At 45.6% G+C, this 13,120-nt stretch overlaps 2 protein-coding genes and 1 pseudogene across 2 annotated transcripts; 1 reads left to right on the forward strand and 2 right to left on the reverse strand.

The window, feature by feature from the left end:
* Positions 1-2,822: 2,822 nt before the first annotated feature.
* LOC133888072 (flavonol 3-O-glucosyltransferase UGT89B1-like) lies at positions 2,823-4,479 on the reverse strand. The gene has a single exon (XM_062328180.1). It carries the CDS (start codon positions 4,284-4,286, stop codon positions 2,859-2,861), a length of 1,428 nt encoding a protein of 475 aa, XP_062184164.1. The 5' UTR covers positions 4,287-4,479; the 3' UTR covers positions 2,823-2,858.
* On the forward strand, positions 4,285-7,937 carry LOC133889612 (protein COFACTOR ASSEMBLY OF COMPLEX C SUBUNIT B CCB4, chloroplastic-like; annotated as a pseudogene).
* Positions 7,938-8,074: 137 nt separating this feature from the next.
* Positions 8,075-11,508, reverse strand: LOC133888991 (small RNA degrading nuclease 1-like). The gene is made up of 12 exons (XM_062329420.1): positions 11,313-11,508; positions 11,043-11,222; positions 10,837-10,926; positions 10,649-10,717; positions 10,296-10,436; positions 9,963-10,079; positions 9,816-9,885; positions 9,584-9,684; positions 9,153-9,287; positions 8,961-9,068; positions 8,771-8,875; positions 8,075-8,611 (listed from the first exon to the last, which is right to left on the reverse strand). The coding sequence occupies exons 1-12, from the start codon at positions 11,343-11,345 to the stop codon at positions 8,369-8,371; spliced, it is 1,392 nt and encodes a 463-aa protein (XP_062185404.1). The 5' UTR covers positions 11,346-11,508; the 3' UTR covers positions 8,075-8,368.
* Positions 11,509-13,120: the final 1,612 nt, after the last annotated feature.

A 13,120-nucleotide genomic window follows, 5' to 3' on the forward strand; every position in this document is an offset into this window, starting at 1 on the left:
CAGACGACGCTTGTCCGAGCGGCCTGCCTCTCACCTCGGTCGGTCTCGGGCTGGTCGGCCAAGTCCGCACACATGTGTTTTTTTTTCACGGCCTGCCTCGCGCCCACTTGTCTGCTAGCGCGCTCGCTCGTGCTCGTGTGAGCCAGCCCAGATGAGGCCGAAGGAGCGCGTGTGATGACCCATCAGCGAGATCCATGTGTCCTAAGTTTACAATATAAGTTTTGAGGATAAGTTTTTATCACAAGTTTTGTGAATAAAATTTTTGTTACAGATTCTGTGGATAAGTTTTGTGTATAAGTTTATAGACAAATTTTGTGGATAAGTTTTATAAACAAGTTATTATTATAAGTTTTGTGGACAAATTTTGTTATCAAATTTTGAGTTGAACTTTTTCTTAGAAGCTTTCCAAAGGAGTCTTGCCCAACAAACACACGTAGTGCCAGCTCGAGCTCTTTGCACGCGGATGTGGGCCTCGCATGCCAGCGGTTTACTCCCCACACGACCGCCCATCCCGAGTGGCAGCTCCATGTTTTGTCGTTTTGTGTGTTGGAAGAGTTGCACGAAACGCTCTTGGCGCGCGCGGATTAGTCATGTCCCATGTGTTACCGTCTGAGCACCACTGCATTTCGACCGTTCGATGCGTGCTCCCTGTTGGAAGTTAAATCTTGTTTTAGGTAAGTTGAGACATCGTAGTGCATAGGGAGACATGTACTTGAATCATGCATGTATACGAGTGGTATATTTGTTTTGTTTGGTAGTATATCAGATTTAGGATGTATATGAGTGATATATGCAGAGTTCGGCGATCAATCGTGGCATCCAAGTTAGGGCTAAGTGCATGAGTCCATAAAAGAAAAGGCATGTAATAGAAGATTTTGTAAGGTGAGTAGAGAAAAAAGAGATAGAACAGGTGCTTGTTCCTGTGCCTAATTTTTTTTTATTATGTTCTGCATGCGTTCCTCTCCGATTCTTCGTGTGCGCGTGTGGATCCTGTGAAATCAAATACGTGGTATCAGAACCATGGCAAAGACCGTAGAGACAAAATCGAGCTTCATATCACTGCAATACCCTATACTCATGAAGACCAACTATGTGGTGTGGGTGATAGGTAAAGGTTTTTTTGAAGGCGCAAGAGCTGTGGGAAGCAGTCGACAAGGATGGGGACAAGGATACGATCGACATGAGCAAGGGTCAGATGGCACTTGCGGCCATCTATCAAGGCATCGATGAGAAAACTCTCTTGCTGATTTCTGAGAAGGATACAACCAAAAAAGGCTAGGAACACGCTCAAGACCATGTACATGGGTGTTGAACATGTAATTGAGGCGAGGATTCAAACTCTCAAGAACGAGCTCGACATGATGCGCATGAAAGAAGGGGACTCAATTGATGATCTTGCCACATGTGCAACGGCCACCATCGCCAAATTACACAGACTCGATGACAAGTTGGAGGATAGCTATGTTGTCAAAAAAATTCTCTAGGACCTGTCTTCAAAGTTTCTCCATATTACTTCTACCACTGAGCAATTTGGTGACTTGGAGACCATGACTGTGGAGGAACTAATTGGCCGACTAAAAGCACATGAGGAGCAACTGCGTGGTTATGGTGTTGGTGAAGGTGAACATCTCCTGCTAACGAAGGCCAACTGGAAAGCAAGGGAGGAGAAGGTCGGTGGTTGCAAGAAGAATTTTGACAAGTCAAAGATATGGTGCTATAATTGTCAAAAGTATGGGCATTTTGCTGATGAGTGTCTTGACAACGAGAAGGAAGGAAAAGATGATGAGCAAGGACTACTTACGTATTAGACAACTCTGTTGTGATCTCATGTTAAAGTGTGTATTGAGTGCAAGTATGTCTGGGATGATGAAGTAGTGTTCGTTGTCCTAAATCAAGTGTGTGCAGGGTGGAAGAGATGTGTTAGCAATCCTGAATTGAGTGCAAGTACATGTGGGATGATAGAGAAGTGCTCACCATCCTGAATCAAGTGTATGTTCGGCAAGTCATAGATGAGCCTGGCTGCATCGACAAGTGCAAGGTAATTCAGAAGATTAGAATGTGTGAAAAAAACTAGATTAAGGAGGAGTGTTGGAAGTTAATCTTATTTTAGGCAAGTTGAGCTTTCGTAGTGCATACGGAGTGCATCTTGTTTTAGGTAAGTTGTTTGGTCATATACGTGACATGCATGTATGCATGCACCGAGTCACACATGAAGGGCTTGCCTCCATAGCTTGCTAGTTGTTTAGGAAATATATTTGTTTTGTTTGGTAGTAGATGAGATTTAGGACATATACGAGTTGGAGTTGCTGGTTGTACCGAGTCACACACGAAGGGCTTGCCTCCATAGCCTGCAAGTTGTTTAGGAAATATATTTGTTTTGTTCAGGACATATACATAGTCTTACGGTCGGTTGCGATATCCAAGTTAGGGCTAGGTGCATGAGCCCATAAAAGAAAAGGCATGTAATAGGAGATATTGTAACGTGAATCAAGAAAAAGAGTGAGAAAAAGAGAGAAAGAACATGCGTTTGTGCTTGTGCTTAATTTTCTTCATTGCGTTATGCGCATGTTCTTCTCTAATTTGTCGTGTGCATGTGCGGATCCTGGTGAAATCCAACAGTCTCCTCTCGTTCCCCCAACCGGAGTCGTCCGATGACTCCACTATGCGCCTAGTGTTCCCCTCTCTGATTGTATTCGTTCACACGAGGGCCTCAAAGCCACTGTGCGTCACCGAAGGCCATATCACTGGGACCTGTTCATGAACGCCGAGAAGTTGGCCATCTTTCTCCTTAATTGTTTTCACATCTTCAGGTTTAATTGTTACACGAGCATAGTTCAATCGAGACGAGCCGCCTGAATTCAACGAAGCCTCCGAATCTCTTGCACCAACCCCTCCAAATCAGCGTACGAGCTCCCGCCTTCCTTCACCGCGCGCGCCGCCTCGGCCGCGAGCTCCTTGGCGCACGCCCTCACGCCGCGGCCCTTCTCCCCGACCGCGTCGGCCAACACGGCGGCGAGCTCGCCCGCGTCCGGGGCGACGCCGACGCCACCCGCGCACGCGCGCACCGCGACACGCGCCTCGTCGACGAGCAGTCGCGCGTTCACGAACTGGTCGGCCGTCATCGGCCACGCCAGCATTGGCACCCCCGCGGTGGCCGCCTCCAGCACCGAGTTCCACCCGCAGTGCGTCATGAACCACCCCATCGCGGCGTGCCGCAGCGCCGCCACCTGCGGCGCCCACCCGCGCACCACCATCCCGCGCCTCGCGGCCGCCGCGCGCTCCTCGAACCCTTCAGGGATCACGCCGCCGCTCCCAGTGCCCACGACCCACACGAACGGCACGGCGCTCCGCTCCAGTGCCTCGGCCAGTGCCGCCGCCACGGCCGGGGTCAGCACCGCCTGGCTCCCGAAGCACACGTACACGACCGAGCCTTCCGCGAAGGCGTCCAGCCACGCGCTGAGATTGGCGGCCGCGACAGCCGCCTCCCCGCCGCGCGCACCGGCGGCGTCCGTCTCCGGTGCCACAGGGCCGACCGCCCAGACGCGCCTGAACCCCAGGTCCTCGAGCGGCGTGTCCAGGTACCTCCCCTCGAGCGCCCGGACCGTGTTGGACACGAACCCCCAGCTCTCCAGGTTCCAGAGGAAGTTTTGCCTCACCGACTCGCGGACCTGCTCTTCCAGGCCGCCTTCCATGTAGTTCCTGTACGTCATGGATAGCTCTCTCCACTGGTAAGCCGGCATGCCTGGAATTGCCGGGAACGTGACGACGCTAAACTCGTCGTCGCTCTCCGCGGGTCGCCTGACCAGGCGTCGGAAGAGCGAATGAGGGACGGCGGTGCCGACGATGCCGGACGGCGAAAACACGATTCCCGCTACGCCGAGATCGGCGGCGAGTGGCTGCGCCCATCCGCAGAAGAAGTCGGCGATGACGGCAACGACGGGGTCAGACTGGGACCTGGCCCACGCGAGGATCGGTCCACGGAGCGCGGCGAACGCGTGGATGAAGACGGGGAAGTATCCGGGGCCGCAGCCCTTGGTGCTCTCGAGGCCCTGGGGAAGGGACGGGTGGTAGGGGAACGGGAGGGTGAGGGCGCGGACGGCGGCGGGGTGCGCGTCGAGGAGGGGGGAAAGGAGCGGGAGGTTGGCGGGCGTGGTGACGACGGTGAGGCGGAGACCGCGAGCGGCGAGAGGGGCGGCGAGGTCGAGCAGCGGCAGCACGTGGCCCTGCGCGGGGAACGGGACGACGAGGACGTGCGGCGCGGGGGTTGGTGCGGGTGCCGTCTCCATGGCTGAAAGAGGTCTGCGCGCGGTGGTGTCGGTTGGGTGGCTGCTTCCGAGCGCGTGGGACTAGATGATGGAAATCGGTTTCATTTTTTAAAAATTGGGGCAATTGACTATTTGCCACTGCTCTTGGATGGCGTACTCCTATTTGCTGTCCTACCGGAAGACATAGCCAATGTCACCGAGCCTGCATGTCAGTGACTAAGTATGAACAGTAATCACTAGAATAATACCGAGAGTTGAAAAAACAATAATGAGAGCTAAAAATCTTGTGTAATTCAAACTAAAAATATAAAAAATATGTTGATTTTTTGTATGTGCTCTATAATTCATAAGCAACCTATTTTAACTGTATTCATCTAAAAATCTTTGATAGAATTCAAACTAAAATTCTCCCAAAATACTATTTTTTAACTTCTAGCAATTTTTAAGATCTAAAAAAATCCAAAAAATCTAAGAAAATTCATCAATATTCCTCTAATGTGATGTACTAATTTCTAAAATTATCCTATACCCTAGATTATAAGTGAAAAAGTAAATTCCTTTATAATGTCTATTTATTATAATGTGATAATGCATATTACAAATGAACTCACTTTTTCACTTATAATCTATTGTGGAAGATAATTTTAAAAATTAGTACATCACATTAGAGAAATATTAGTGAATTTTCTCAGATTTTTTGAGAATTTTTATGAGATCTTAAAAATTGCTAGAAGTTATAAAAGTAGCACCTTTTAAGGAATTTTAGTTTGAATTCTACACAGAAATTTTAATGAATTCAATTAAAATGGGTTGCTTCTGAATTATAGAGTACGTACAAAAATCCATTTTTTTAATTTTTAGTTTGAATTACATAAGATTTTTAGCTCTCAGGACTATTTTTAAAATTTGGTACTGTTCTAACGGTTACTGTTCATACTTAGGGACTGACATGCGGAGCCTGCGGCATTTTGGCGGATGACAAATGGGAGTGCACTATCCGGTAGAATGGAGTGTTCTAAGGTCGTCCGGCTCATCTCCGACCACCGGGAGGTCTCGACCCGCGCGGCTGCCTAGCGCTGGCTCCTCTGCGGCGCTGAGCTGAGCGGACGGCATGGAGCTGAGCGGAAGCCTATCCCCGCCCCACGGCCGGTCTCCGCTCCCCGTGGCTTCTATCGGCTTCCTTTCGGCGCGTTCTCGCTGCCACAGCCGCCTTCAAGGGTGGTGGGCGCCGGATACAGCAGGGCGCTGCGGCCGCGGCAGGAGTGGGTGGAGGGCTGGGTCCAGAGCAACGACACGCTCGTCCGCGGACTGCCCATACTCATCGGCGGCTCCGCCCTCGTCGCTGTCCTCCTCAACCGTGCCTTCTCTGGCATTGCCGCCGTCGCCGACGCCTCCAGGTCTTGTCTTTCTGCACTTGAAGGGCGTCCAGGTCGTTCGTTTTCTTCCTGTCCTCGCGCTTGCAAACACCCGGAATTACGAGATTTGGGTGAACTAGTCATTTCTTTCCTCTCTAAACAGTTCGCAGTCGAGGGCTGACATATTAACTCTTGCTCTCTCCGTAACTGACATTCTCGCCGGCCTCGTTTGGTTGTCCATCAGGCTGAAATCCATTTCTCTGGTAACAATTAAGATTTTGAACCATATGCTACTTATGTTCGTAATCCAAATGTACTAATTTCGTTTAGCAACTTCTCACTTTTAAATTTGATGATGCTAGGTGGTTCCTCGAGGGGTTGAATGTAAACGAGTAGGTCCGGGTGTGTCATTTCTGCTCTTCAAGAACTACTTTGGTAACTGTTCCACTGAGACACAGGATTCCTTCTTATTTATATGATACAAAAGAAGATACGATAGTTTAGAGATATCATGGATCAGGACTGAAAATTTCGCCTGATGCACCACTGCTAGTTGATTGCCCATGTGCTAATTATAACTGCTAGTTAAGTTTGGAGTCTGAATAATTTCATATTCCTTTTAGCGAGAACAATGCTTTTGGGTAACTCTGAAAATCGTATATGATGCGCCACTATCAGATTATTATCCATGTGCTAATAATATTCAAGTGCCGTTTAAGTCTGGACTATGAATAATTCCATACATCTTTCAGTCAATGTTACCTGGACTCGCGAGTCCGAAATGTTTTTGCCGCGTCAACACGTACACACATGTGCTGATTCACTTTATTAGAGAAGTTATTATCACATAGAAGCATATGTTCTTAAAATTGATACTTGTTCTATGCCACAATAGCTAATTTTTATTATCCTTAGAAAAAGAAAAACTGAAGGCACAATCTTTTATGTGGGAATTGGAATGTAGAAAAAACCTTATTTTCATGTCCATTGAAGCTTGAACCAAAATTCAGATGAAGTTATTACCTTCCTAAAAAAAGATGAAGTGATTATCTGAAAGTTCTGGACCAAAACTTTTTTAACATATTTATATTCTATAGGCACTAATATTACAACCAATTGGTGATAAAGGAATTGCAATTATTGGTGGCGACACTATAAAAGGGTTCACTAATATTGATCAGGTTTGTCATTTTCTTTGAATGTAATCAGCTTTTAGGATTTCTGTGTAAGGTACTCTAATCCGTGCTTAAAAAGTGCAAGTTTTGTGATTTAGCTGTGGTGCCTCACACAATTTTGTTGAGACAACTAGCAATTTGGATTTAGAAGCTTAAAAAGCACCATGGATGCAATATTGGAGTTTGATTAGCTTAAAGGTAAAAATAGTTCTGGTGCTATTGTGTCACCCTCAGAACATGTTTAACACTGGCCATAAACAAATCTTAGCAGTTTGCCATCCCTGCCAAGTACATACTTCTGCAGGCCTGTTTACAGTGGTGTATTCTGAAATGCTGGTAGGCTCTTTAAATACTGGAGTGTTGTTTAATTAAATGAAACGTGAATGTGCTGCTTTATTTCTCCTTGCTAACTGTAGTTTGCCATTAGTGAGTCACCCCATAATGCATTTGATCTTCCTTGCAGGCATGGACTGCAATGATCGCAGACAAGTTGGATGCCACATTGTCGAAGTCTTAAGCTCTAGATTGCTTATTGGATGTTCTGTTCAGCATCACTTGCCTCAAGCAAGTGAGCATATCATCCTTGTCTGAAGTATCATTCATCAAGTATACATGTGGACGCTGAAGTAAAGTCTGCAAAACCATACCTTACACTCAAACAGTAGAGGTCCAAGGTATCGCCGAATTGCTGAAACCAAGCGGTTTAATTGAGTTTAACCAGTAGGTCCAGCTTTGGTTTGGCTTGCTTCTGCTTCTAAATAGCCGATAGTTAGCTGAAGCCTGAACTTCTGACAAAGTGACGACACACAGGAGCAGTACATAGCTTTACATGAGTTGAATTCTTCCCCTTGCTGAGTACATGCAATGAATTGTAAGATGGATAGGATATCGTTACGATACATGTATGTAACTGACAGCAGCATAATGGCTTGAAAGAGACACGACAGCGGAGCGTCCATGGGTGAGACGGCGGAAGGAACGGACGAATGCTGGAAAGAGCAGCGGCGCCTGGCGAGAGCGCGCGTGAGACAGGAGGGCTTTGCTCGTACACGGTGGCCGTCTAACTCGTTGGCGTTGGTGCCGCCAACAGAGTGACGCGACGGTGGATCCTAGTCTTTTACCGCACCAGAGCCCTGTGCCGAAGGAAGCACGATGCTCTTCCATATCAAGAGCAACCGTCTCCTTACAAATTCGAGGAAATTTTTGATGGAGCATAATCCTCACCATTTTCACCTCACGGAACTGAAACTGAAACGTGAGACACCATCAGAGAGCAGACAATCCGCTCAAACAAAATTCGCTAACAATATCCTACCCACCGAACCAATATGCTCAACTCCGTCAGTGTAATTTTAGAACAAAATGAGGCCTAAGAAACCAGTACAGCTGATGATTAGCATTCTAGCACAAACTAAGGATGGTGAGATCAGATTAACCGACACTCGCTGTCGTCGTATATGAGGACCATGACTCTAACCACCTCCAAAATTGGTTTCACCAAGCAGTTCAGTCATCGACGATCTCTCAGCATCCATTTGTAACCAGAAGATCTCAGCGCTGCTCACGAAGTTCTTCATTCAAGCACCGATATGTTTGCCTTGTTCACATGCTTCTTACTATTTCTTTTCTTTTTTTGCTGATCCCCGTCAACATGTTCTTTCTTTGGATCCGCATCCTCAGTGGGATGTGGTCTCTTCTTTGAAAATTCAAACTGGTTGAGCTGGGAACCATATACCATCTTTCGAACATAGAAGCTCACAACATCTCCATTGTCGCGCTTCAGCAGTACATGTTTTTGAAGTCTCCCACCGGAGTCCTGCGAGTTTTCAACGAAGTATATAAGACAGAGGGTTAATAGTCTCTTGATGATATAAGACCAATGAGATGACAAGTAAAGCCCAACAATCAATGACGTTTTCCCTTGTCTATTCCGATTTTAATCGCAAATGATCAAGTGTCAAGTTCTCGCATGTACCTTAGTCTCTTGGCCATCCAGTTCTTCAAATGCCTTCTCTACCTCATCTACGCCATTGAATAAAATACATGTAGAATAAAATTCACCTCGAATTCTCGTATCAATCTGTTGAGAAGGGAAATAAAAGGTGTTATTAAATAATGCATACAAGTACATGTTTGGTGAACCAATAACAACACTTTGTGAAAACCTTGTCATCAATACTGGGGTTCCCAGGGAAAATTTTGCGCAGCTCTTGGCAAGGCAGGTACACTGGAATTCTATGAGCAAACAACTTCAACACATCAGATTCAGGCACCTGAGAAATTACCACAAAGAAGTCAGGTGACATCATCAATATTAATGATGAAATTTAAGAATTTCTTCTTCTTTTGGCTCTTACACTACTCGCAGCAACTTCAATGGGATCATTAAATCCATGCTTAAGCTTTGCGAGAACTAGATCCATCGCAGCTTTTGCATCCTTTAAGCAATTATGTGGTTCTCCTTCTTCTCGAATAGAATACCCCAAAACAGACTAGGAGCACATAAAATCAACAAATCAAGGCGTCATTCATAGTTCCATACCATGGAATATCTTTGTAAATATAAGGGAAGCACTTGAAAGCCCTTAAAACAGAAATTAACCATGAAAAAAAAAACCCTGCATAGTTATATTAATCATTAATCTCTAAAAAGTTCAGGGAAAAAATAGGTAAGGAGGGATAGCAGGCCCTTTTATGCATCATGTTTTATGTGGCACCATTTGTAAAAAAGCTGTTCTTTGGAAAATGTATATACAAAAATAGATGCTATGCAGTGACTTTATTATACCTTGCACAAGCTGTTTAAGGAAGCTGATGTGGTTGCAGGTAAATTCGCATACTTAAAGATGTATGCTGTATCAATAACTTGAGAGTAATCGATCTTTAGAGCTGCAAAAGAAAGAATGATAGAAATTGAGTTAAACACTACTGAAGAACAAAAAAGAAACTGGTCCGAATAAATACAATGGAAGCATTGAATAGCTACATCAAACATAGACATGAAATAAATCACACCTTACCACATAAATCTCTATGTAAGCTATGGCCAATCAAAATCTTTCCTTTGGACAAGAATCTCTTCAATGATTTCTAGACAATGAATATAAAAATATAACTTCCATGAGAAGATATCAAAGAAAATGCTTAAGAACTTAAAGACAGCATACCTGAACATCAACTAATGATGATGTGGCTCCTTCTAAATCCTTCTTAGATACACCAGTGATGTGTGTCCTATAGTCAGCAATAGCTTTAAATGGATTTACAAGTGTGTCCAACTTCACCTGGGAGAGAGAGAGAGAGAGAGAGAGAGAGAATCTAGTGAGACTTGTCCAAAACCTTCAAGTTATGGGAGAAATTTTATGATATTCAGCTAACATTACAGAACTGTGATAAGTCTTTATTGAAATACTGTGTTGTTATTTGTGAAATAGCAGCATCAATGCACCAGATAAACCAGTGAATCTTAACATACTTTATTTAGCAAAATAATCTACTACCTCCAGATTGTTGTCTACAACACATACTCGGACCACAGCCTCCGTGCCATCATTGCAAAGGACCATCTCACAGTCAATTCCCAACATAGCTCTCGAGCTCATTATATTAGAGACTTCTCCTACCCGCAATACTTTCCATCCCTGCAAATACCAGTAATCTCTGGTTATGGAGGAGCTTTAAACTTTCTCTACTATCCGACAAGCAATATGGAAACAAAGCTAATTTAGCCAAAGCATTAACAATCATGAGCATTATTCTGACTGAACGATTCAAGATCACCAGGAAAAGTGCAAAATGCACAAAGGGCGGAATCATGATTTGTGGATTAATAGAAGCACAGTAAAGCTCGTACCTCTTCGTAAGATGGTAAGATATAGCTTTTCCTGTACTCTGGATGCTCTGCCGTCAGTTGAACAAGTTTCTGCATTTTGCAAGTACATAAATACAACTGTTGACCAGATGATGTTTGACACCCACGGCGTCAGTTCTACATAATCTAACCCAGAAAATCCAAGAATCATGATCTAGTATACACATTACCTGCTCGGGAGAAACCTCGTCAGGAAAATCCTTCATATGCTGCTGAATAGCACCTCTTTCCTTCTGACGCTTCACCAATTTGCTGAAGTACTGGAGCCAAAAGACGAGAGCTTCAAATTATCAATTCCAGGACGGAGAAGCTTAAAAACTAGCTGACGATGAAATCAAACATAACTGACGCGTATTTAACTGAATCAAAATATTGCCTTTTGAAAATCTTTGGCGAAGGTTAGAAGGAAGGCGAGCAGCACGTCCCTGGATCGCTTCCTGGGGTCGCTGACTGAGGCGCCAAACTTCTTATCGTTCCGAGCCAAGAAATCCTTCCATCCCCCATCGGAGCCTTTCAATCCGTTCCTCTGAGTGAACCTCACGATCTCAACGAGCACCTGGCACGGCGAGGGAAGCAAATCAAAATCAAACCGCAGGCAGGATAAGAAACCTGCTGGGTGTCGCCTCCTGATGCTATATGCTTTTACCTCTTTCTCGGCGCCAGCGAGCCGCTTGGCCATCAGACGACTGCACGGAGAGCAAAAAAACAGTGGCTGGTGTGGGGAAGAGCTGCTACGGTCGGCGGTCGCGCGTTCGCGTGGGCGGCGGCGGCGGTCGGGCACGGGAAAAACGGCCGCCAAAAAGAAACCCTTCTTCCTCGCTGCTACTCCGCTCGGGTAGCCAAGGAGTTAGCGGACCAAGTGAGTCGCGTGGACTAGATGGGCCAGATTTGGTCTTCTGGCTGAATTGGCGAGGTCTCAGCCCAGATAAGGCCCATACTAAGCTCCGGAACATGGGCTTTCGTTACTTCCAATAGGATTTGGGCTCCATTAGTAAAGCTTTTTTTTTTAGGGGAGGGGGTGCATTTTATACTGGGCCAGAGGTGTTAGTTATTTCTTTTTTGCGAAAGGTGTTAGTGTAATCTATGCAGTAATCTAGTATGAATTGAGTTCGAGTTCTAGCTCGCTTTCTTTTATAGGAGTACAAGTCACATTTATATCTATCTACATCACATCACATTCATGCTAAGAAAATACGAGCACTCGTACCGAGTTTGAACTCAAACTCAAGTATGCACACATGGTCTCTAACCAAGTGAGTTATTTGCTGACATAACATCATATAGTACGACCTTATGGTTTGACTATTAGACACACCATTATATACATTTAATATTTCTCTTAGAATACTCGTGCTAAGTTCAAAACTCAATCCGGATGTTAGCTCCGGCTCTCTTTCTTTACCGTGACGATGCTTCATTCACATCTCGTAAAGCTGGATTGACGTGTCAGCGTTCTAGAGAGCAGGGATCACGATTCAGGAGTAGGCTGGCGGCCGGTGGTCGAGGCCTTGAGCTGTACTCCAAATCGAGCCTACGATCATCATCTGTGATGTCATAGGCACGATCAGATCGCGCACCAAAAAGGGAGGCGAACCTGAACAGAACACCAGCGTTGCTTGAGCTCGCACGCGTGCAATTCTTTGATGCGGTCGAGCCTGGCCAGGTAGAAGCTACTGAAAGTCGCGTGCATGGAAGAAGTCACGATCGAAAAGTCAGACGCATAGCACGCACGAGTCTTTTCCTCCACTGAAGCTGCAAAACACGAGTGCTACTGCTAGAAGCAGCGCGTGGATTAGGGCGGAGATCTGGTGGCACAGTAGTGGCGTGGCGTGGCGTGGCAAGTCTGAAGCCAATCCTGTATGCATATATATCCGGCCATCTCATAGCTAAATCGCCAGTCTGAAGCCAATCCTGTGTTGCTACAAAATACTCGTGAGATTGAGAATGTCATCTCGGATTTAGCCTTATCTCCTGCTTTGTCATTGGTCAAACCGCATGAGCTAGCATGCTTAGCGCCAATCTAATGGCGGCAAAAAATAATAGATCGAGACTCGATCCGACTTTCCATATATATGTCGCGTCGATAACTATGGAAACACACATTGCGTCGTGGTCTTTCGTGACCTATCCTGCGCGGTTTGCAGCCACAGAGCGAGCGCGTTTCCGGCGTGATAATGCTGGACGACGAGACTCTAAATAGTCTAAAACGCAGGCTTGATTTGAAATATTTCCTATCGAACGGTGTCACGTTGAATACGATTTCAATGCGACAATAATTAAAAACCATACCTCGTGAATAGGGTTGAATAACCGTTCGATTTTTACCAAAAATTCTATACATAGCTAAGAATTTCGGTTAACTTTTAAACTAAACCATCATCTAGTTAAACTCCGGTTAAAAAAAGATGTATCTCCGATAACTCAAGACGGGGTGTAATATATCAACATAAGTTC

The sequence above is a fragment of the Phragmites australis genome, chromosome 13, assembly GCF_958298935.1.
Source record: "Phragmites australis chromosome 13, lpPhrAust1.1, whole genome shotgun sequence".
NCBI lineage: Eukaryota > Viridiplantae > Streptophyta > Magnoliopsida > Poales > Poaceae > Phragmites > Phragmites australis.

Bases quoted from the DNA above. Each gene is read 5' to 3' on its own strand.
- LOC133888991 (XM_062329420.1), bottom strand. From the start codon at position 11,345: ATGGCCAAGCGGCTCGCTGGCGCCGAGAAAGAG. The intron at 9,886-9,962 runs GTATGCTGTCTT...TTCATTGTCTAG, and splicing joins CATCATTAGTTGATGTTCAG to AAATCATTGAAGAGATTCTT. The intron at 8,876-8,960 runs GTTTTCACAAAG...CCTTCTCAACAG, and splicing joins ACCCCAGTATTGATGACAAG to ATTGATACGAGAATTCGAGG.
- LOC133888072 (XM_062328180.1), bottom strand. From the start codon at position 4,286: ATGGAGACGGCACCCGCACCAACCCCCGCGCCGCACGTCCTCGTCGTC.